The sequence below is a fragment of the Perca fluviatilis genome, chromosome 2, assembly GCF_010015445.1.
Source record: "Perca fluviatilis chromosome 2, GENO_Pfluv_1.0, whole genome shotgun sequence".
NCBI classification, from domain to species: Eukaryota; Metazoa; Chordata; class Actinopteri; order Perciformes; family Percidae; genus Perca; species Perca fluviatilis.
The window spans coordinates 23,117,022-23,142,524 of NC_053113.1; the positions used below are offsets into that span (position 1 = coordinate 23,117,022).

Here is a 25,503-nt window from a genome sequence, read left to right on the forward strand (position 1 = left end):
GTGTTTTACTACATTTGTTTCCGTCGCTGCTACTGCTGTTGGTGTTGGTGTTGTTGTTGTTGGTTTCCCGTATTAGCTTAGCTGTCATTAGCTGGGTTAGCATATGGTGCTTCAAGACTGTTAAGCCTCAAATGATGTAAGCATGGGGAAACAGGTTCTGTGCCGTGCTGCTGTCACACACTGATCTTTAAACTAATGACACTACCTTGAATGGTGTTTACTAGGGACGGGCATTCGATTATATTTTCTTGGTCGATCATTGGGAGAATTAACGATCGACTATCGATTAATCATTACTATTTTTATATTAAAATTCATTATTTATTTAACTTTTTATAAGTTAAAAATGCAGTTAAAATACAGCACGTTTTTCCTCGATGAGATCTTAATTACAAGAACAACAACTTGTGGCAGTTAAACTGGAGGATATAGATGCAGCTGCAAGCCAGCGTTCTTAAACAGAGACCCTCGTTTGTTCCAAAATAATAAATAAAAAGAATCATGTTAAATAATAACTTAACCAAAAACATAATAATACTAGATCTGACAGGTTTTGTCACGGACAAAGCCTAATAACAAAATAACCAGTAGGCTAACTCACATACAACTTCTACACCAGTCTACTGATTTTTGTTGAGAAAGATAAGCATGTTGACATGATGGGGTCAGACGCGACCGCTACCTGGTGACCGTCAGTCCAGCCGCCGAAAACACCCGCGTTGCCGGGATGCACAGGTACCTCCGCGCTAACTTGGCCAGCCCTGGGAACCTTATTCCGTTCTTCGTAGTGAGTTTCTACCAGTCTGGTGATGGTAAATCGTGACTGAATGTGATATGCTGGTTCCAATATCCATCTCAATGAACTTGCAGGTCCCTTGGGTAATTTTCTCTGCTCGTTGTGCATCGCAGCTCCTCCGTGCTAACGCCGAGTTTATGCTAGGTTGAGACCGAGCAGGATGCACCACGGCTGCCACCGACATTAACCAGGGTCGGATGCACTTTTAGTGGTAGGCTACATAATTTGAGTCGTGGCCGTGTTGTACTTATACACGGCATCTCAGTGTTTGCAGTGAACTAAGTCGTTTTTTTAAATCAAAATGGTCCCACGCCACACTTAGCCGTGTCCTCTTCATGAATACTTTTGAAATCAAAAGGGAAACTCGCAGCCAGGTAACTGAGTATGGAGTCAAATATTGTCCCCGGGTGGTAAAATGTTTAATTGCTGCCACACTGTGAAATTAATTTCATTGCTTCAAGACTCACACTACGCAACGCAACCAGCTTTAGTTTAATCGATAACAAATTAACGTGATCGACGAAATTCTTAATAATCAATTATCGATCGTCGAGTAATCATGCCCATCCCTAGTGTTTACATTGATACAGTATTATTATGATTAATGTGAGGCACTTAAAGTGTAATTTTGTTATGTTGTATTTTTTTGTAAGAATATGATTTTCTCATCCCTCTTTCTCTCTTTCTCTTGTCTTTCAGCACTGCCAGTAACTCAAACAAGAGCACCCCCGCCTGCTCACCAGTCCTGCGTAAACGCTCGCGCTCTCCCACACCACAGAGCCAGGAGGGTGAGAACATGGTGGAGAAGGGTTCAGACCACTCCTCTGACAAATCCCCCTCCACGCCCGAGCAGGTCGTCCAGAGAACATACTCCCTGCAGTCAGCAAGAAGCGGCGGAAAGAACTCAAAGGTGAGCGACCAGGGATGCTCCTTTTTTTTTTACCTGTTTGACACATTTGTTTGGTACCTGTTTGATATAAATGAAGAGTAGCCTCACAGTTTGAACTGTGGTACACTTTTACCAGAGTTTAAAACATATTTAGTATCCAGCTCTCAGCATTAAAACCACCCAAAGTTCTCAGTCCTTTCAAGAATGCTCACAGTCTGTCCGTTCCACTAAAAAAGAGTCAGTGCTGTGAAGAGAGATTCTGGAAGAGAACAAACATACAGCACTTTGTGACTTACAAAGTCGCTCTTAATGTTTAAGACTTAACAGCTGTTGTGAAAGGCTTCACTGTGGGACACAAGGTGCCAATTTCACACACAGATGGATTAAGGTTAGACCGGTCAGGATAAGGCTTAAGTTGCTTCTTTGAAACTCAGTTATCTCTGAACCAAAAGCATAAACGGCACACATTACGACTCATTATACTTGTTGTATGTGATGGCTAGGTCGACATATTTGATTTATAAAAACACAGCACGCTTTTTACCACTTCTACACATCTACACAATTACATCTCTGACCAGTGTAATTGTGCCGTACACTTCAACATCATGCTAACACTTTTCAATTCATACCTGTGTTTCGTAAAGAATATGTTAGAATCACTTATTTTGCAAAAAGAAACCATGTGTATGAGTGCTTGTGAAACAGTTCTACAACCTTCATGTTTACTTCCAGTAAGAATATGACATGTTGTCTTTTTCTTGTGACACACATCAGATAGACATTAAAATGAGGTTAAAAGCGGAGTGCTTATAGTGATTTTATAGGGATCATAGTGATTCTATGATACTGCAGTCGAGATGACGTGGCAACTCATAAACTGACTGCAAAAGCACGTCAGAGTCGCCCCAGCTGTATTCCTTTTTCCCCAGTGTAGTGACGCACCCTCTATGATCGATTATTGACTTGTACATACTGATATGTAACTAGTGAGCTGCAACTATCACTCTCCCCCCTCAGGAGAGCTTGCACCCTTCTCTCCATTCCAGTTCCGTTCATTTTGACATCCCATTATACTCTCTAGTTTTTTACTCTCTCTCGTTCCTTTCCTAAAACTATGATTTAAGCGTGTTGTGTTTAGTTGTTAGTTGATCTTGGCTTATTTTACTCACTTTTGGGATTTTCTATGCTCATCAAAAGGGGACATTTGAATTAGAGGTCAAAGAAAGCTTGTGCATTAGTCATCTCTGAGTTCAAATCAGTGTTTTACAGACAGGACAAGGATTCAGGGTGTGGGGGGATGTGTTCTGGTGCACAGCTTTAAATAAGGTGCAGCAACTAACAAACAGCATGTCTTCATCAAAGTACTGTAATATTAAAATGACTCGATGAAGACATGCTAGTTGTTGAAAGGTTGGTTTCTGCACCTTATTAAAAACCTACTAACCTACTTACCAAAAAACAAAGACATGTTTCTTAAGTCTCTCTTAAAACAATAGGAAGGTGCCCATATGAACATTGGAACTTAATAACATTTCCTACTGCTAATACTGGCCATCAGGATATTCTTTTTTTGATGGGATTCCAATTTAAGTGATGGGGGACAAAATCAACAGTCCATTAAAGATCACATGACATGCTGCTTTTTGGATGCTTTTATATAGGCCTTAGTGGTCCCCTAATACTGTATCTGAAGTCTCTTTCCCGAAATTCAGCCTTGGTGCAGAATTACAGCCACTAGAGCCAGTCCCACAATGAGCTTTATTTAGGATGTGCCATTTCTGTGTCTTTAGCTATTGAGGAGGAGAGAGCGGGGGCGGCAAGGTGGAGGGTGAGGTTGTGGCCTTGACCAGCTTGTGATGTCTCTCTCTTTCTCATGGGTGGGCCAAATTCTCTGGGTGGGCAAAGCAGAGAAAGGGGAGGTAACCTTGCTCCTTATGACCTCATAAGGAGCAAGATTCCAGATTGGCCCATCTGACCTTTCATTTTCTCAAAGGCAGAGCAGGATACCCAGGGCTCGGTTTACACCTATCACCATTTCTAGCCACTGGGGGACCATAGGCAGGCTGGGGGAACTCATATTAATGTTAAAAAACCTAAAAAGTGAAATTTTCATGCCATGGGACCTTTTAAGGTGGATTTTGTCCCCCTATCTTACTTACATTAAAAGTCTATTAAGAAGGGATCTCTTGATGGCCAGAATGAACAGGAGGAATGATTAAAAAAAATAAACAAATGTAAATTACATGTAACTATTGTTTTAAAAAAATAAAAAGGGGGAACCTATCCTTTAACAGCAGGTTGTAGAGCGTATTGTCATTGACAGAGTATTTCCAGGTTACTGAATAGATTACTGATTGTTGCTTGTCATGTCTGTTTAAGCTCTTTGTCTAAACAGTGGTTGCTGCAACTCTTCATAGATGAGTCAAAAACAGAAATAGAGTGATTGCATTTGTTTGACATCCTAAGCTCTTATTGAAGAAACAATTGACATTGATAGAAAAAGGTGCAAAACGGAAGAGTGCAGGTGTTGTATTTGCTGTCCTCCTCACCTTCATCTCCCCTTCACAACTGAACTCGGTGACAGATTAAGTCTTTCAGGTTGTTTCACAGAAGGAGCACGTGGCTCTAATGTTTTATATGCTCAGCACTCGTTTTAGCTTTCAAAATGTTATAAATAATCCATGCCACTCCCGTCTTCATTTTCCTTCTCATTCGGTCCTCATCTGTCTCTGCTGTTTTAAATCACTTGTCATTTTTGTCTCTTTTTCTTTAATCATTTTTGTCTCCAAAACACAGTGTGCATGCCTTCTCTCTCTCTCTCTCTCTCTCTCTCTCTCTCTCTCTCTCTCTCTCTCTCTCTCTCTCTCTCTGCTGCTGCCACATGCCATATGATAATGTTTGTCATCTGATAATGACTGTTCAGCTCTTCTGTTGGTACTTTCAGCTGTTTCTTCTTGCAGTTGTTTTCTCTTTATTTTCAATTTTCTATCTGATTTTTCTTTGTTCTTCTCCTGATTGCATGCTAGTCTCACAAGCGACTTTCCAAAGTAAGCATTACTCTTTTTTCTGTTCTTCAAATATCTCTGTGCCCACCCTCCCTCTGCCCCACCTCTTGTCTTGTGAGCTGCTCTGTGGAAATGTCCGAACACTGTTTGCAATGCTTCACCCTGAACCCAGCTTGTTCCTGTGCACACTGCAACCGTTACAAGCCCCATCTGCACCCAAAATCATAGCAGATGGACATTTTTTTGAAACAGACAAACCCCACTCAACCTTACTCCCTCTCCACTACTGTCTTTTATTTTCCTTTCTGGTGATATGCAATGTAGCAAATTCCTAATTACATTTTCAAATATTTGTGTTAAGCTTGGTATACATACTGTATATACTGTAAATATAGTCAGGATCAGAATATGCTCTTTTTTGCAATTCAAATGTTGAGAAATTAAAGAAAAAGAAAGCAAATACTCACATAATGGAGAAATTCAGCCTTATTTTTAAGATCTTGTCAGATTCCAAGAATGAAAATGAATACTTTTGGCGCCCAATACCGCATATACATTATTCTCTCTTTTCCTGTCCCTTTTTCTTATTTTGGCCCTCTCCCTCTTCCTCTCTTTACACACACTACATTTTGGTAATGAGAGCTTTATATCTGTAATGCTGTGTAACGACCCGACTGCAGAGGGATAAACTCTTAAAAATTCTGCCAGCATCCCAGTCCAGAGCTCCAGAACTACATCGTTATTTGAGCTGCCCAGCTCTGTTGCCACATGAGAGGATCCGTCCTGCTCTTTTTCTCGCACCACAAACCCAAAAATCCCCCTCTCCTTCCTCTACATGGACCGCAGACTAGTGTCATTTCTTTAGTGCATTGCCTATATTGTCGCTTCATCCATCCAATTTGCTACTTGTCAGGCATCATCCCACTTTCTTTCTTATGACTCATTAAATGTATCGCAGCGTATATCGGCAGTCAGTGTATAGGGTCTCATTTGTGTCCAAATCTTTGAGACACAGGCAGAAAGGAGACACAGGGAGACAATAATTGGGAGGTTGGTTTGAATAGCAGCCTCATGATGCTCTTTTTGCACAAATGATTTCACACACATACACACACATACATCCCAATTGATTACATTACTTTTAATTTCTGTGGCACAGTCCAACCCCCCCAACCCCAACCCTATTGCAACCCCCCAAGTGAGCCTCTGTGGTCCGCAGCAGTCACATGACCCCAGACATGGCGTGAGGTCGTCCCAGCAACGTGAGCTTGATCACCCTAGCCCTAATGCAATCCAAATAAAAGAGTGCATTCCAGGGGTTCCATGCCTCTCTGCAGCAAATGACATATGACGATAATAGTGATGATGACACAACAATAATCAATCAGGCTTCTCATGTAACATGCAAGCTAGGTGGAGAGTCAAATTTAGTAGCTGCAACGTCAGACCTCTGAAACTATCGCATTGTAACTCTAACTCTGTTATGTACTTCAGAGTTGTTTTATGAGCCACAACACATTGGACCTCAGTTTCTCCTCTCTCATTTCCTATTTATTTCTATGCTCATGTTGCTCACTGCTTTGGTTAACATTTTGTTTTCTCTTTAATTTTCTTTCAGTATGACAGACTAAACCTGATTAAAGTAAGCATTTCTTCTTGTTTTCATTTGACCCATTGACAATCCCCGCTGGCCCCCATTAAATCCCCTCGGCTCTCCACTTCCTCTGTAGCTGTGCGACTGTAGGATCCCCTTTTTCAGTCCCTCGTGTCCTTTCCCGAGCTTTCCATTCCCTGAATAAATGTAAAAGGACAGGGATTTGTGAACTGTGTAAAACAGTTTATTGTAAAATGTATTTAGTGCCGATTCTGCTTTATTTAATGTTGTAATTTGAAATACACAGCAGATTTCTTTTTTTAAGCTGCATTCGCAGTGACTATATCAGCTGTCAGATGGTCCTGCGAAAAACTGAGTTTTCCCAATCATTTTAAATGGGGGTAGTGTGTTCAGGCTGTGGCGGTTGTCGAGACAGATTCAACTTTTGGAGAAACGCAACTCGACTTACACCTGCTGTGGCCAATCATGTAACCGGTGATCAGACTTCTCTCTTTCTCCGTGAAATGAAACTTCCTTCAAGTGCGGTCGGAAATGTCAAGATCTATAAACGTTCCAACGGAAAACAATAATTGTGAAATATAAAGTCTACTTGTGCTACATTGGGGCCCTTCATGTAAAACCTGATGCCACCCTGGTATTCGTTTGCAGTGACAGGGCAGGTCGCTGGTGTTTGAATCCATCACTTGCGCAATTGTAATGCTCTGCTTGCCATCCTGATAGAGACATTTTTGTTTCTAAATCTGGGCTGATTTATCGGATTTAAATGTCCAAAACAAACTTGAAATTTGGTCCTTATTAATTCTCTTGAAGCTGTGTATCCAGCAAAAAGAAAGTTTCCAGTTTTGTAATCCACAGCCCCAGATGTGGTGACATTTATACCAAATGTGATGTAGTTCAGAGTTATACAAACAGACCAAATCCACTGTAAATCACAGAGGAGTCCCAGGCAAAACTCGATTCAACTGTTGGATAGTCTCTCTCTCTCTCTCTCTCTCTCTCTCTCTCTCTCTCTCTCTCTCTCTCTCTCTCTCTCTCCACATGTACACAGTCACAATAAATAATCTCTCTCTGTCTAAACAATGCTGTCATAAATCTCACAAACCCACAAGTGTGCAGTCATACAAAGTCAAACGCAATGGGACACACAACTTATCCAGACAGTGGCCTCAAAGTAATTCCTCTCTCGTGTCTCTGTCACCTTCAAATCAGATTAGCCCACATTAGCCCAGCTATCGTCACAGCCAGGCCTCGGGCCTGCTACTGCAGCTCACAGCCCGCTAACTCCACACACACAGCAGATAACCACCAAACCCTATCAGAGACAGAGAAAACGCAGACGCCGTCACCCTTGGCACAAACGAGAAATCGAATGGGTTTTGGAATTTATAAAGAGAAATGTACAATGAACTGTGCTACATTTAGATTGTGAGGCAAATTATTATGGCCATTTATAAGACTATGCACCAGGTCAAAATAAGAAGAAAAAAACACTCTCAATCTACAGTGATATTATTATCACTGTAATCAAGTTTGCAAAAATGCAGTAATATTCAACAGTGTTGTCTTGCTATAACTCATCATGAAAAGCTCTCTAACATAGGAAAAATAAGATTTTGTTGCTCGCTATTTGTTTGATTTATTCTTTGTTGCTTTAACTCAAAATGTGGTGCTTTTATGTATTGTACTACTGGAATTAGACACTGGATATCACTTTTTACCCCTCTATTCTCCCTGTTCTCCCCCTGAATACCCTCTTCCTTGTTTCACCCTCTGAATGATCACCTGCATGTTTCCCCTCTCAGACTTTTGCTCTTAGACTGTTAGAGCGGAAAGTGTGTTTATGTGGCTGGAAAAATATTGTAATGTCATAGTCTTGATTAAGATACATCTCTGCTGCCCTCTGCTGTCATAAAACTTGCAACAGAATCAATTGGTTGTTGATAAAGAATTGAATCTGATGGTTGTAAAATGTTGAACATTATTCAAAACAAGATTCTTGGAAAAATTTCAATGTGTGATGGAACAACCTTCAGATAAATTATTGGTGACTGAATGATTTTTTTAAGACGGATATGGACATATTGTAGTAAATGTATGTATAATAATAAAAAAGCAATTTTTAACTGTATATCTAATGTACTAATGCAGTATATGGAAGGCTTGGAGTGGAATTACTTTCAAGTTCTCAGATTCCTAAACTTGATTGATTGATTGATTGATTGATTGATTGATTGATTGATTGATTGATTGATTGATTGATTGATTGATTGATTGATTGATCAATGAATGTTTTATTCAAAGAACTTTGTGTCATTCTGTAAATATTATTGTTATTTGAGTGATGAGGTGAGTGAACTGAAGGAAAATTTCACACTGTGTTTACCTCAGCACCATACCTGCCAACACTCCCGTTTTTCCCGGCTTTCTCCCGTTTTTTTAGCCCTATCTCCTGGACCCCTCCCGGTTTGTTATTTCTCCCGGGAAACTCCCGTAATTTGCATGGCCCAAACTCCTTTATAAATAATCGGACCAATGTGTTTGTCTAATGTTGACCAGTTGCCAGATCTTGTATGAAACATATCCTATTCACACAATCCACACTTTTCAACCCGTTTGTCACCTCAACTTGGCAACCTATAACCCAGTTGCGCAGTTGATCTCTGCGCAAGCTTCGCGGAAAGTTCTGACCTGAAAGCGAGCAGCTAAAGGTGGTGTTCCCGCAAAGAAATCGAAATATAGCTGTAAATTTCAACAGTGTTGGGCGCAACAATTTACATGCATCTTACTTAGTCATATCAACAACCTCCACGCTTTTTGTAAGGTGTGTCGCATTGATTTTAATGTAGCGCACGGCGGGGAAAATGACATTACCCAACACATTAAAACACAGCGGCACCATCGCGCAGAAGAAGCACATAGGGGGAACACAGGCATGAAAGGACAGAGGCAGAAAATGTGAAGCAAGCTGAACTCAAGATGGCAATGTTGTTAGCACCCATAGACAGGATAGCAGAAATTCCCCCCCCCCCCCACTGTGGCCACGCCAAGACCCGCCCTACGAAGCAGCGCGATTGGTTGGGGTTAGGCATTTCACCTCGAGTGGTTAAGGTTAGGATAGCCGATTGGTCAGGGGATAGGACCTGAACCAATGGGGTTACGTTACCTTGCGTTCTCATGGATGCCTGGCCAATGAATGCTATTGAAGGGCGGGTCTTGGCGTGGCCATAGTGGGATTCGTAATATCGCTGTCAGGAAAGATTATGAGGTACAGTGTGGCCTTCACGGCCTGCTCTAACTTGGTACAATTGGGTCGATCATGTTTCACACCCTCTGTATGTCTGTATGAACTCACAAGCCTGCTTCAGCACGTACAGGTTTCACAGAGTTAAATACATCCTCTATATCTCTCTCTCTCTGTCTCTCTCTCTCTCTCCACAGAAGAGCCAAAGCTGGTACAACGTAAGTCACACCTTGTTTTTATTTACATTATCAACATATGTGAAGTCTTATATGGATGTATATGTGTGCTGGTGTGATTTCACTTCATGTGGGTGACTCCTGGAAGTCTCTCAGAGTTTTTTTTAGTGCCGTGTTCTGCTTACGAGATGGAAGGAAGTTGTCCTTGACCCTGTTTACTGGAGCACCAGATCACTAGTGTGGGTTACTGGTCTTCCAGGCTGGGATTATCAGCATGGGCTTAAAAGAGCAACAGGTGGCCCTTTCTGATGCAGGGAATCAAGGGAATGGGAAGACTACAGTATAATAATTATAGTTTCTTCTTCATGGTACACACAGTATAGACAACAAAGCCAGGGTGTTGCAGTTTTATATTGCACCACAAGATGGCGTGCTAACTCTATTTCTGACCCCAGCATAATTCTTTTCCATGCATTGAGCTGCAGAACAACCCCTCAATAATTATTTACAACAAACTTTTACACTGAAAAGCTGCCTGTTGTGATAGTTAAGCCCACAGAGTGAGCAAGAATGATAGTGTGGGACTTTGACACCACCCAGTGTCAAACCCTACATTTCCAGAAGTGTGTTTATTGGACTTTTTCCCATTTTATGTTGTTTTATTTCTTTTCTTTTTATTTCCTGTGTGTACACTCTTCCCCTCTCTCCCCAGCATGAAAGACAACACATCCTGAGAGTAAGCATGACTTGTATTCTTGCAACCCTGGATAACTTTCTGTCTCTCACGCTCTGTATCCTGGTTGTCAGACCGGTGGAATGACAACACCCCTTCTGCCTGTTTCTCATCCCATTGATTTCAGTCAGTGTTGTTACCACCTAATAGCAAAGCCACACTTTGGAGGAAGTGATTTTGACATGTTTAAATAGACATTTGTCAAACTAAAGTCCTATAGTTTGATTTACAGAATAATTCTTTGCTTGTGGTCTTATTTAATTAATTCTAATTTGTGTAAATAGTAGAGTGTTCTGGATGTTTGTGTCACCAGTCCCAGATGGTGATCAAAGTCCTGTCACCACTCAAACTTCTAATTCTGGTATGCAACAGGTGGTAACAAGCCCACTGACTTTCTCACTGTACTAAACAAATCAGCAAACCATCACAAGGGCCTCTGGACGAGCCTTGAATGCCTTTGAACAACAGGGGAATGGAGCATGGCGCTTTAGGTCGTGGCATGTTTCCCTCCAGCCCAACTCCTGTTTCTGTGTCCATGTCCTAAAAAAAACACATATGACATTTACATGGGTATGGATATGGCAAATAAAAAATGCAGGGACCTCCATGCAGATAGGGAAACTGGAGAAATGCCGTTGAGTTGAAAAGAGGCTTGGTCCAAAAAGTCCAGACAGCTTCTTAAATACTCTAATGCACTCAGCTATAGTAAGCCACTCACATTTCCTCTACTCACCCGCTATATATATATATATATATATATATATATATATATATATATATATATATATATATATATATATATATAAATAAAAGAGCAACACAAGTAACAATCTAGAGTTGATGTTGCTCTGACTAACAGATGCAAATGTCATGTTTACAGATGGCATACAGCTTGCTACCAGCACAGTATACATCAAGTGTACAAGATAGCAGGACCATCTGCTCTTGTCATTAAATAACACTGCAAAAAAGCGATTACCTTTTTGCGTACCCTCAACTTATATTGCCTACTATTGCATCCCAAAACCTTATTTTCTTAAAGAATAAAGCTGGTGATATTATATTTTTTTATTATTTATTTTATTTATTTTTTTATTGACAAAACCCATGAAAAGAACAAAACCAGCAATGAGTTTATCCTACTAACAAGTATTGCATCGGATTTGTTGACAATAAGAAAAATATAGAGCAACACCTTATGCATTAAAGCAACACCATGTAACTTTTAGTCCTACAGGTTGTCTCATTGGAACTACAACTCGCGCTACCCGACGCAAGTTGTATTTCCAATGAGACAACCTGTAGGTGGACCGTCCCCTACAGGTTGTCTCATTAGGGCTGTGTTCCTGACATGTTGTACACTGATTCTTACTCACACAATAAATAATGAAGCTCAATCAATCGAGTGAAATATGTCAATAGGTACTTTTACCTCAGTCGGCTGTGACTGGATCTGTGGGTGTCGTAACCCATGATGCACCTGCATGTACAGTAGGACAGCGTGTGCATGTGCGCACCTCTACCTGGCAATGATGACTTCCCATGGCACTGAAACTACAGTGATTAAAAACCCATCCGTCCCAATGTGAGTTCTGAGCCTGTTAGAGATACGCACAGTCCACAGCCCTCTGATAGCGCCTGTTTATTCGCTTGCATCTACACAAGTTTGTTGCAATGTTTCCTATGTCGCCATACCCACAGGCTACAGGAAGTTGGCAACAAGAGGGAAAACACTGACAAACTTTAGACAGCGAATGAATTAAATTTGTTCAGATCTACATAGCTCGATGCAGCAGAGAGTGTACGTCAGGCCTTTCACATTGCTTCACTCAGATCGATATGCGCCAACATACTTTGCCTTTCAAATGACTAACAACCACAGTAAAAGGATGGTATTGTTGTTAACAGCATGGACTCGCACACCTCGAGCCCTCACCCCCCTTAAAACACTAAAACCCCACCCTGGTTTACAGTACCAGTCACTTCCATCCCCTACTGTTTGTCCAGCGTTAATAGTTAACCAAATCCCTAAACACTGTATATCCACAGTCCCAACTCATCCCAAGTATGACACGGTCACCTGAATGCTGGTCGCTGCATCAGTCACAATACACTCTTTCTTTGCTTGATTCATTGGAGAAAATGAATTGAATGAGCAGGAAGTAAAGGACCGCTTTCTGCACAGACGCCACAAGTAATTTCGAGGAATGATTTGTTCTGGCGTTAATTTTTAAGAAGATGAATCCTCATTCCCCATAAATTTCATTCACATGATGTAAAGCCCTTTCCAACAGGATAAAGGCCTTTTTAGAGCTGCGCATGAATAATCACTGTTTTTCAAGAGGCCTGCTGCTGAAGATTGTTTTCATATCTGTTTTTCCTGCATCTCCTCAATGGCCTGTTAAAGTGAGGATTGGGAATTACCTGCAGAGGAAAGGTGGAAGTCATGGCTGAACTCCAGTGCAGATAATATGGGCTACACATTTGCTTCATCCAGCAGGAGTCAATGAAATGCAAGCTGTAGTAACATCTTTTTTTCATTGCTGCTGGGACTTCCATCACTATGCCCACCTTCTTGACTCTTGAAATATTTTTTGTTAAAAATACCAATTGTTTTTTTAAGCGCTGCTAAAATAGGAGCTGCAAGCTCTGCATCTTTCTTGCCTGCTTAGAGTAACAGAGGGTGATCAGGTATCATGAGTACATGGATGACCCCAATACCAAGGCATGGAGAAAGGAGGGGGTGCTACATATACCTTAAATAACTTTCAAATGTGTACTTTTAGTACCTTTTTAGTTTGGATTCCAGCAGCTTTTCATACATAAAATGATTGGTCAAAGAAAATGAACAAACAGAAATATTTACAGTATGTTTATCTGGCAACTTCACCCTGCGACGTAAGCTCTGGACTGCAAACCAGTGCCGAGCCTGTCAAGATTGATGGTGTTGTTTTGCAGCCGGAGGTAACTGGAGGTTATGCTCACATCTGTTCTCTGTAACTCAATCACTTGGACAGGCAGCAAGACAGTCTCAACACATACTTCAGTGGGCTAAAAACATTGTTTTCTCTTTTTTTATTCAGTCCCGTTTTCTTTCCTCTTAGCCTCTTTCTTCCCAGCTACATTTTTGTTTGTATTAGCCCTCCTCTCCAGTCTCCATAAAGTAAACTCGCTTCATTCTTTTCTGGTCATAAACTGGGTAATTACAGGGCAGTCAAACCTGGACAGCACCCCACTTACACACACTCAGCTCATATACTTACCAGGAGGAGAAGGCAGGAAAAAAGGAAAAAGCTACCGTCATGATAATAAAGGACTTGTTGGCCGGGGTTACTAGAGGGCAACAGCCATAACTCCTCTCCCTGTGTGTGTGAAAGGAAGAGAGAGAGAGAGCGAGAGCCAGAGCACAACACAGCGAGACAAGGATCATGTGGCTGGAGTGTGCCGTGACCACCGCTCAACGCTGAAAGGGAGCAGCACCCTAAACGGGGCGGATACTTAAGCTTCCAAACCACTGGACTCACAAGCTCTACTCTTATTTTCCAAACCTCCTGTAACTGACAAGTCCTCCAACGTCAGAAAAGCCCGCTGGGCCCCCGTTTTGGAAAATTAGCTGCCATACAGGCGCCAAATAGGATCTGGTGTGGTGAATATGGAATTGGATGAGGACTGTACGATTTCGGACTGGGAGGCCATGTTGGAGCTGGATGAGGCGTTGGCAGGGTGGCTCCTACAGGGTCCAGCTAGAGGGGAGTGGGGTTGGGAGTGGGGCTGGGCTCCCTCGGACCTTCAGGATCCTGTGTGGGACACTGAGGAGATCCCTGCTGTAAGTTGATCTCCACTTGTTGAAGCTGAAAACCACATGGAGATGAGTTAAGAAAGTGATGTGGAGCAGATTTATTGAGCTCTTTTTAGGTAAAGTCACAAGAGAGGGGTCAGAGAAAAGGCTTTGTAGCATTTTTAATTATATGCTGCTGTAAGCATCCTATGGTAATTCTCCACTACTAAAGAAAACAACTAGTTCGGGTATGAGTCATAGCTATTTGAATTCTTCCAGAGTTCCTAGAGGCCTGTTATTTGGAGTGTTCATCGAGTTACTGTGCGAGTAACTTGATGTATGAAGAGTGTGTAGGTGTGTTTCGGTTATTTTTGGTCAGAGTTGAAGATTGTAAAAAAAAAAAAGAAGGCGGTTAAGGCAGTCAAATTTCAATTCCAGGCAATTAGTTAGGGCTTTCAGAGATGTCACTCAGGGCAGTGTTTCTCATCACCACATTTTTCGCAAAGGCAAGTAGAAGCACAAACATACATTCCCCAACAGTATTTCAACTGCTTTGTTTAACAAGGGAAGCAGATTTAGTCATTTTTAATATGAACAAGATGTTCTTTTCCCACCCGTGCTGATCCAAAGGGATATATTTTTCTTTTGTCTCGGCATACATCTTGTTATCGTCTTGGCAGCTATTGTTTCCTGAAGCTTTCCTGTTGAAGGGAAGCATCTGGCACAGACAGTTAGGACCATCAGTTTGGCACACATTTGGAGATATTTAAAACCGCTCTCCTGTAAATAATTAAGTCCACTGAAGCCCAGCAAAGAATAGTATAATCACGTTGAATAGCATATCCTTCCCTGTGCTGAGAAGCATTTGTTTGACCAGGTTAATCAAACCACTATGCACAGTTTTGTTTGAGGTTTCATCAGTTATCCTTCCCCTTGTCACTAGACAAAAGCATCATTGTCAGACACATTGTTGCTCTGTATTGCAAATCTGAGAATGTGACTCATCTTGTAAATGCTCATAGTCATGGCAGCATGTGTTGTTGAATGATCTGCAGCGGGCTGATGTTTTGGAAATGCGCTTTGTTATTGAGTATCATTACTGATGCAGCCTTAAAGATAATTCAGGCCACATACCTATTTTTGCAATTCACTATACATCCATTTGTAGTGCCTGTCAAAACCACCCACAGAGTGAATTCCATGGTATGGTTAGAGTACACCAGACGTCCCGATCAAACCTGTGGGTAGTTTTAACAAGGGTATTTCACATGCTCAAGGAAACAAATAACTCGGGTCTGCATCTGCGTGACAGAGACAGCACTTGTGAGTGAGCGAGTCAGAGAGCATGTTTAAATTTTGATTTTGGAAGTGTGTGTGTGTGTGTGTGTGTGTGTGTGTGTGTGTGTGTGTGTGTGTGTGTGTGTGTGTGTGTGTGTGTGTGTGTGTGTGTTGGAAGTGTGTGCGTGTGTGTGCGTGTTGGTGTTTCTGACTCTGCTTGTCACTGCAGGTGCTGAGCCCGACATACAAGCAGCGCAATGAGGACTTTAGGAAACTCTTCAAGCAGCTCCCTGACACAGAGAGACTCATTGTGGGTGAGTGGAAGCCACAGACACATAGGGCACCGACAGGGTGCAGCTAAGTTATTAGTCATTATAAAATTATTAATCTTGTCAGAACAAAGAGGAGACACAAACAAATATTGGACATTCCAGGTGTTGAACATCATGGCATGATTGAAATATGTCTAGATCACTGATCATGTAAAAATAATACCATCCTCTACTAATTTTAGAGCAATTCTAACCTGGTAATGATCTTTTCCAGCAGTCTAAGCTAAATATTGCACTATGCCATGAACCCATAATTAAAAATAAAACTCTAAGGTAAAACTGACCTCATGTTATATGAGTTTATGGTTTGGTAATGAGTCCCCAGCTAATAAACAAGATATACACACAATGGGAGGACTGAAATGCACTACAGTGAGGTTTCTTTGTAACAGTGAAGTGAGCTCTATTAAATTAACTGTTAATGTAAATGAATGTGATTAGATATCAGCATGTTGTCATGTCTGATCTCTTGATGGACAAAGATGACCGTCTGAATTATTAAACGCTTTTCTGTCTTAGTGATGTTGTTTCTCCTTGATGTAATTTGTAATTTTGCATCATACTTAACATGTGTGGTGGTATTTTTATCTCTAACAATGTAACGTCTTTATTCTTCAGACTACTCTTGTGCTCTTCAACGCGACATCCTCCTGCAGGGACGACTCTACCTCTCTGAGAACTGGATCTGTTTCTATAGCAACATCTTCCGCTGGGAAACACTGGTATGCTTTTTAATCCCCAGGATCTCTGTGCATTCCCATGATTTTCGGGTTGTCCGTCCATCCCATTCTTGTGAACACAATCTCTCAGGACCCCCTGGAGGGAATTTCTTCAAATTTGGCGCTAACCTCCACTTGGACTCAAGGATAAACTGATTAGATTTTGGTGGTCAAAGTACTGTAACTATATTGTAACCTCAGAAAACACATTTTTGGCCATAACTCAATAATTGATATGCTAATTTTGAGAACATTTCACACAAATGTCTAATTGGATAAAAGAAGAAAGTGATGACATTTTATATCCCAAAGGTCAGCTTCTGTGACATCATAATGTTCTGCAGAAACACTTTTCTGGTCAACGCCATAACTCAGAACTAACAGAAGGGGGAGATTGTGACCATATTTCACGTTTGCTCAGATACTGAATTGGTGACACTAATCTTAGTTGCCCAACTTGAAACTGTGGTCATTGTATAGATCTGTGTGTGTGTGTGTGTGTGTGTGTGTGTGTGTGTGTGTGTGTGTGTGTGTGTGTGTGTGTTGTGTGTGTGTGTGTGTGTGTGTGTGTGTGTGTGTGTGTGTGTGTGTGTGTGTGTGTGTGTGTAGCTGACAGTGCGGCTAAAGGACATCTGCTCAATGACAAAAGAAAAGACTGCCCGCCTCATTCCCAATGCCATCCAGGTCTGCACTGACACTGAGAAGGTAAATGATACAGAATGCAACACTAAATATATGCATTTATATTAAAAACTAATGTGAGACTGAACAGTGAATATGTTTTAAATCTAATCATTTTCGTCTAAAGAGACGTTAGGGAAGCCTTGAGTTACTTAAAGTAATCCTAGACTAGACTTTAAACCGTGCTCGACAAAATTGGCCCTTTAATTTCCACAGTTAGTGTTATTTCATTCCAGTGCTCACCAGACTCATACATAATTACCATTTATTTTTCACAGCACTTTTTCACCTCATTTGGAGCCAGGGATAGGACTTACATGATGATGTTCAGACTGTGGCAAAATGCGCTGCTGGACAAGGTAAGCTAATCTGATCTGCTAGTTTGTGATTCAGCTAATATTTGTCTGAGAGGTAATGTTCATAATTTTACTCTGCAGTATTTTTGAGTGCTCTCATTTCTTACTGTGATTGGTTGATTGCAGCCCCTGTGCCCCAAAGAACTGTGGCACTTTGTTCATCAGTGCTATGGCAACGAGCTAGGCCTAACTAGCGACGATGAGGACTATGTTCCACCGGATGATGATTTCAACACCATGGGGTGAGTCTCTTTATGCTGCATCATCAGTTACTATGGTTACCGCTTTAAACATCTTTCAGTCGATTACCTAATTTCCCAAATTGCAAAATAATTAGAGAGCCCAGTATGAGCTGCAACAAGCAACACTCACATGTCCCAGTCACATACAAGCTTCACACTCTTCTCCAGCTCTCTCAACTAATCCTTTTACACAATTAATATCCTTCTCTGCTTCTCTTCTCATCATATACACTGCAATGTATAGTATTTGTTTTAAACTTTAAGCTGTGAAGATGCAACACAACAAGGCTTAAAACACCCTTCTCTGCTCTGTCTCTTCCTTTATTTATATTTTCCCTTCATGTCTGAAGTGGATTCACTAGGTGAAATCAGTACAGAGCCAGGGTTTGAATCTGTTTGGTCTACAGTGCAATCACAATGTCTGAAGTTTTCTGTCAACTCTACTTTGAGGAAACACTGAAACTCTTTTATCTCCATCCAGCTGTCTGTACACTTCTCTAAGTGAACTCAGACTGAAAATGTGAGAGAAAAGATTTACTCCAAAAGCTGAACCGAGGTCAAATTAGATGGGCCTGAAGTGATTGTGACTTTGTTAATGAGAGATAATGGTATACTAATCATTTTCACTTGTTTCCCACACATATAGACTTGTTTCAAAAATGTTAATGAAATCAAAAACTCCTGTGATTGTCCAAACATTCTTATATCAATTGTGATATCAGACAATCATCATGTCAAATACTGCCTATCTAGCCACCTAAGTAATCCAAATCACACCTTAAATTTCTGCAAACAGGGCACCCTGGTAGCTCACCTGGTTGAGTGTGCGCCCCATATACTAGGGCTCAGTCCTTACCGCAGTGGCCCGGGTTTGAGTCCTATCCGTGGCCCTTTGCACCATGCCCCCCCTCCCCCCTTTCCTCTCCAGCTATTCTATCAAACAAAGGGCAAAAAAAATAATAATAATCTTAAAGAAAAAAGTCTGCAAACACTGCTTGACACAGGTTTTACAAGAACCTCATTCACGATGTGAGATGAGATGAGCAGAACTGAAGTTGTTGTCGCTGTTCTCTGGTGCCTTCAGGTTCAGTGAAGAGATTCCCAATGAAGAGAATGAGATCAACAATGACAACTTGTCTAAGAGCAGCGCTGAGGCCAAGCCTGAGGGGAGCCCTCCTTCGCTACATAAGAAGGTCATCCCAAACATCACCATCCCTAGTCCAGGCAACCATGACACACCCATCACAGTAAGTTAGAGGCATACATACACACATTTATACGAGTTGAATCAAGTGCCATACCTCTATGGGTCAGAAAAACTAATACATTTTCTTGACAACATTATTGATGGGATTGATGCTCATGTTCTTCTTATCCCCAGTTTGACCTCCCAGCAGAAGAGTATGCAGACTGCCTACCAGATGGCGAGCTGCTTGCTCTGCCCCTTTTGCTGGAAGAGAACAATGATACCAGCGGGCCTGGTGGTCTTGTCTCCTCACCCTCTCTGGACTTCAACGACAACGAAGACATCCCCACTGAACTCAGCGACTCCTCCGAAACGCACGACGAGGGTAACAAACTCTTTTATTGATATACTAATAGTCTATATCCACGACGTTCCACTTCCGGGATTGTTCAGGTGCCACCAGAAATTCCGCCGGATGTCTTTCATTTCGGCCGGATGTCCGTTACTTACCGTTTTAAACTCTGGTCAATATATGAGGACTATGGTTAACCGCTCCTCAGATCTCTGCAGGGTAAATCCAGACATCTAGCTAGATTATCTGTCTAATCTGAGTTTTCTGTTGCACGACTAAAACAACCTTTGAACGTACACGTTCCACTAAAACAAGTTCCTTCCCGAGGCTATTTTGCAGAGGCGCCGTTGCTCCGTGAGGAGAGGATTGTGATTGGTTTAAAGAAATGCCAATGTGGCCGGATTAGCTCAGTTGGTATAGCAGTTCCGCAGCGCTGTGGAGGAACGTCTGGCAATGCGAGACTACACCACTCATAACAGGATGATGTAGATTAGAGTCCGGATCGGGCCGAATTTTTCTGTCCGAGGCCGGCCCGTGTCCAACGGAGCCGTGTCCAAACCCGGCCCGAGCCCGACAGGCATTAAGAAATTTGTGTCCGAGCCCGACACAGTTAAAATCTCATTTGTTTTTCCTCATACTAATGACACGTGTAGGCTACGTTTGTGGAAAGCATTTATTAAGCAACTGTAGGAAGGCATTCGGAAATGTCAACAGATGAGCGCATCAGCGCACACGGGGCAACAAGCGCACGTTAATCAGCTGTTAACATGTTCAATGGGTTAACCTTTCCTGATCGCTTTGTTTCCGACCGTGATCAGAAAACCAGGAGAGACTCGTTACCTCCAGGGCCGACGTTATAACATGAATAACCACTAACTCTGCTCCGGTTGCATGATCTACAACACGCATGCTTCCTCTTTCTCTAGGCTATCTCTCTTCTGCCCACTTACCACACACATTCACACACACACACACACACACACACACACACTGAGCTCTCTTAAAAGGAGCCGCAGCACCATTTAAAACAAATGCCTTATCGCGCTGATGTGACCGAGCCCGACCCAACCCCGACCATAATTTCTAAATATCTGTCCGAACCCGGCCCGGCCCGTCGGGTACCGTCGGGACCCGTCGGCCTCGGGTCGGGTATCCATGCCTTACTGTAGATGATGCTAGTAACCAGATTTCAAAACTTGTGAAGACACCTCTTAAATGTATTTGTCATCTTGTCTTGGACACGTAGGTGAAGTACAGGCCTTTCATGAGGATCTGAATGGCAGGCAGTACATCAATGAGATCTACAAGTTAAGTGTGGACAAGCTCTACGCCATCCTCTTCACAGAGTCGCAGTTCATGAGTGACTTCATGGAGCAGAGACGATTCTCAGGTCAGTAATTCTGCTGCTTCTACATCTGACCCCTGACCTCTCTGGAGTGAAGGCAGACCAAAAATGTGGTCCCCTGCAGGCATCATTAATTCTCAATCTCACCGTGTTGCTGTTTAGAGGTGGTGTACCACCCGTGGAAGACAGAGGAGGCTGGGAACCAGACAAGAGAGATCTTGTACACCATCTCGCTGTCCAACCCCCTGGCCCCCAAAACAGCCACAGTCACTGAGACACAGGTACAGTCAACTCCCATAAACATTTCTTATTATTTATACCTTCTGAGTTCGAGATGCCTTTCAAAGTAATAGTCACCACATTTCCCTTCTTTAATCAGACTCTGTACAAAGCCAGCCAGGAGAGTGAGTGTTACATCATCGATGCTGAGGTCATTACACATGATGTGCCCTACCACGATTACTTCTACACTCTCAACCGTTACATGCTCACCAGGGTCGCCAAGAACAAGTGTCGGTTACGGTGAGTAAAGCCCGAGACACACCAAGCCAATAATCGGCCGTTGGAGAGTCTGGCGAGGTCAGTGACTCGAGTCTGTTCAGTTTGTTCAGTGGCGTCGTCTGTCCAAGGGGCCGTCGACCTTGATTTTGGCCGATATGACATGTATAATCGGCGAGCACTGCCGGCAGTCGGACTCAAAGGACCCATCTGATTGGTAGAGTGCTAACCCGGAAACGGGGAGCGGAATGAGCGTGAATAGACTCTCTCAAAATCTGATGAAAATCTTTTAAACTGACCTTTGTCGATCTGAAATGAAGACAGATTCAGCAACTGCATGGCTTATTTCTCGCTTAAAATTTTTCAGAAACACATTTCGGTGAACTATTTTAGTAAAATATGAGATTGTATTCTGAACAAGACGCCATGACAGTCTGTCTTTGAATTTCCGGAGAAACCAGACCCACGTCACGCGTTCGTCCAATCAGCTGCAGGTTTTCATTTTTGGGCGACAATACAGATTAGCGCCGCCTGCTGTTATGGAGACGTATTACGTCTCGTCGCTTTGGTGTGTTCCGAGGCATTTTTTTGACCAACTTGGGGAGACTGATCAGTCAGACTGCCTTTTCTGCCGAGGGTCAGCCGTCTGGTCGGTGTGTCTGGGCCTTAAAATGTGGCCAGACACCAACAGCTCTCACCTGCCAAATGAGACATTGATTTATGTTAAGGTCAATCTATGTTAATCTTTTGTTTTTGTTTTCAGCAACTTTTCAGTTTGCTCTCAATTTAGTATTTTACATATTTATATTTCCAGTTTTACATCTTATTGTTAGTCTATCCATAAGTATAAATGCATTTCTGTCTGCCTCTTAGGGTATCGACAGAGCTGCGCTACAGGAAACAGCCGTGGGGGCTGGTGAAAGGCTTCATAGAGAAAAACTTCTGGAGCGGGCTAGCAGAGAACTTCCGCCATCTAGGTAAACTTGAGTGTTGTTTGTTGTTGTTAGAATATGTTGTGACATGTTTTGTAGAAATGTTGGCTGCTTTTAAAGAAAGAGGAGATGGGAATGAAAACAATTAAACAGATACTCCAACATAGCTAGCAATCTTTAAGTGAGTCTATGAAGGTGTAACAGTTGTCTTCTTCCCTCTCAGAGTTGGAGCTGGCCAAGCTGGAGGAGATACTGGAGTCCCACCAGCTCTCTCCGAAGGTGATAAAAAACTCCACGGTGAGGCGGAAGAAGAGGCCACTCCCCCACATGCGCAGCCAGCATATGGACGAGGCGCTCAGCCCCGTTACCACGCCGACAGATGAGGAAGTGATTCAGAGGATCAAACAAGTGGCAGGCTCCACACAAACCAGACACCAGAGTCCAGAGCACCATCACCTGCCTGCAGGCCTCGCTCTCTACAGCGTCTCCAAACTGCTGCTCATCATCAGCTTTGTGTACGCAACTCATCACAAGACACAAACGCGCACACACACACACACACAATCACTCACATAGGGATGCTTGTGTATCAAGACGTGAGGATGCAAGTACATTTGACACATGCTCATCTCATGTATTAAAACAGAAAGTCACTTGTTTCGTTATTTCATCTTTTTTGTTCCAGTAGGCTCTGTGGAGTTTTTGTCAAATTTAGTTTTCTTATAAATATCTCATTGTTGTCTTGAGTGTAACCTTTCTCTCCTCTCCTCTCATTGCCATCCATAGGATCTGTCTAAGGTACAACATTTTGTTAGCCAGCAAAGCCTGAGGAATTTGTTAAAAAAAAAAGTATTCCCAGCATAGTTTGTCATTGCCATATACACATTAGCTACTTAAAAATGACAGATCACCCCCAAAATCAAAAATGCATATTGTTCCTCTGACCTATCTATCAATCTGGTGTTTTGGTGCGATGTCCCAGCGTTGGAGATATTGGCCGTAGAGATGTCTGCCTTCTCTCGAATATAATAGAATCATTATATTGGGGTGCTCAGATCACACCAATGTCTCTTTCCAGAAATCATGACCCGGTTACTCAAGATAATCCACAAACCTGCTTGTGAGCTTAACTGCTAGTTTGTGGAAATTAGTTTATTGCTAACCGATACTGCTAGGTCACCTGGGCTAGATTCGCTACAGCTCAGTAAGTAAGTAAAGTTTATTTCTATAGCACATTTAAAAACAGCTCGTGCTGACCAAAGTGCTGTACATAGCGCATTAGCCACAGGATGATAAAATAAAATAAGAAAAATAAAATAAAACACGTACAAATCAGTGATTTTAGGCTAAAAAAGTACATCGAAAGACAAACACTTAATTACAAACATAGCAGGATAAGACAATTAAGATGCCGGGAAGGCCAATGTAAAAAGATGAGTTTTGAGCCTGGCTTTGAATATCACAATTGAAGGGGCATTTCTGATGTCAGGTGGCAGTCTGTTCCACAGCTGAGGACCAGCAACAGAAAAGGCTCTGTCACCTTTTTGCTTAAGCCGGGACCGTGGGAAATGTAGGAGCTCAGCTGTGGAGAAGGCAATTCATGTTTACATCTCGCCCTGTTACGAGCACTAGTCTCTCGTCCATGAGTATGCTTTCTTCTACTGGTGATACGGTTGGCAGGTGTAGTTCAGTAGAAAGATAATAGTTCCTACATGAAACTGCTCACAACCAGATCTGTAGATTATCTTGAGTAACTGGGTGATAATCATGAAAAATGTATTTTTTGGGGCGTTTTGAGCATTAAAAGCAGAGTGCCATCTAGTTCCATTTGAAAATCAGGCAGACATCCCTCCAACACTGTGCAACTCACACCAAAACAATTTAGACTGATGAATAGTACTACAGGTAAGAGGAATAATATGTATTTTTGATTTTGGGGTGAACTGTCCCTTTAAGGGCATCATGAATGAATAACAATGCAAAGGGGAAGACTCATTTGTTGAATCTCCTTCTTTCCTTCTTGCCCTCCTTCAGCCTGGTCCTGCTGGTGTTCCTCAACATGATGCTCTTCTACAAGCTGTGGATGCTGGAGTACTCGGCGCAGTCTTTAACAACCTGGCAAGGCCTGCGGCTTCATGAAAGGTACACTCACACACACACACCTACAGTATTAGCATCCATTATTTATACAGAACTTATTTTATTTGGTTACTTGATATTTTGGACATTTTAGAATACAAAGTTCTATTTGGCTCAAAAGGTGGTCACACACATACCGTTACAGACCTAAACACACACACACACACACACACACACACACACACACTGTAAAACATACACACTAAACTATATCCATATGGCCATTGACGTGTGTGACAGGAAAACATGGAGCTTCTAAAATTACCCCTGAATAGCTCTGGGCTTACTGAAACAATTTACCAAACTGTTTGTTGGCAGTCCCTCAAAATGGAAGTCATGATTTAGGGGCTGTACCCTGATGTTGGCTAATGTGTGTGTGTGTGTGTGTGTGTGTGTGTGTGTGTGTGTGTGTGTGTTTGCCAGTAAACTGCCTCAGACACAGATGGAGTGGGCCCAGCTCCTGGAGGCGCAGCAGCGTTACCATGACGTCGAGCTGCAGAAGTGGAGGGAGATTATCAAGTCGTCAGTAGTGCTGCTAGACCAGGTACTCGGACGTAAAGAGACATTTTCAAAATCACGTCAGAACTATGATGTGATATGAAAATGTTAACTACTCCCTGGGAATGTGTGTGCTTTTGTATAACGTTATGGGTAGACACTGCATATGTTAACTAGGAACAGAACATACTGTATCTACTGGTCAGTCATAGAATTGGCTCGCCACAGTCAGCTCAGACGCAGCACACTATATAAAAGTTCAACAGCTTATTTTAGCACCATAGCTAGCTAGCCTTTTTGCCAAGTGAACTATTTCATGATATATGACCAATTGAGTAGCCTAGAAATCTAGACGCACCCTAGCGGCAGCAAATTTAATTTGCAGCCAGGGGGGTCTAGGCACTCTCCGTTGGCTTGCGAGCTGGAAAAACCAAACTCTGGTCAGGCCAATCATATCGTGTATAGAGTCGATGGGAGGGCTTATGGCTGCTGCTGCTGGGAACAGCGGTCTTCTGGAAGACTTGGAGTTAAGCTTTTCTTTGAGAAGAGAACAGCACTGAAATCATTATTAAAAAAGGAAGATGTGTTCGGAGTTTTGCCGACCGGATACGGCAAAAGTTTAATCTATCAACTAGCTCCGCTACCTTCTTCGTTGCTCTGGTTGGTTGTAGCGCTATCCTATTGCGTGCAGAGGGAATTTGAAAGACAG

General features: G+C 42.2%; 1 protein-coding gene across 18 annotated transcripts in view; it reads left to right on the forward strand.

Moving 5' to 3' along the window:
• The window catches only part of gramd1bb (GRAM domain containing 1Bb), a 98,734-nt gene that overhangs the window by 67,225 nt on the left and 6,006 nt on the right, over nt 1–25,503 (forward strand). For 8 of the 18 annotated variants that reach the window (XM_039784908.1, XM_039784782.1, XM_039784924.1 and 5 more), the window contains 20 exons: nt 1,496–1,706; nt 4,715–4,735; nt 6,312–6,335; nt 9,747–9,767; nt 10,438–10,461; nt 15,744–15,828; nt 16,465–16,568; nt 17,175–17,270; nt 17,525–17,605; nt 17,729–17,844; nt 18,929–19,091; nt 19,226–19,415; nt 20,629–20,772; nt 20,890–21,008; nt 21,107–21,249; nt 22,099–22,202; nt 22,381–22,672; nt 22,944–22,955; nt 24,192–24,299; nt 24,720–24,840. In XM_039784908.1, coding sequence (XP_039640842.1) covers nt 1,593–1,706; nt 4,715–4,735; nt 6,312–6,335; nt 9,747–9,767; nt 10,438–10,461; nt 15,744–15,828; nt 16,465–16,568; nt 17,175–17,270; nt 17,525–17,605; nt 17,729–17,844; nt 18,929–19,091; nt 19,226–19,415; nt 20,629–20,772; nt 20,890–21,008; nt 21,107–21,249; nt 22,099–22,202; nt 22,381–22,672; nt 22,944–22,955; nt 24,192–24,299; nt 24,720–24,840 — 2,082 coding nt within the window. In that variant the 5' untranslated portion in view covers nt 1,496–1,592. Of the gene's footprint in view, nt 1–1,495; nt 1,707–4,714; nt 4,736–6,311; nt 6,336–9,746; nt 9,768–10,437; nt 10,462–11,688; nt 14,285–15,743; nt 15,829–16,464; nt 16,569–17,174; nt 17,271–17,524; nt 17,606–17,728; nt 17,845–18,928; nt 19,092–19,225; nt 19,416–20,628; nt 20,773–20,889; nt 21,009–21,106; nt 21,250–22,098; nt 22,203–22,380; nt 22,673–22,943; nt 22,956–24,191; nt 24,300–24,719; nt 24,841–25,503 lie in introns of those variants that run through there. The other 10 variants (XM_039784788.1, XM_039784800.1, XM_039784809.1 and 7 more) reach the window with 10 other exon arrangements.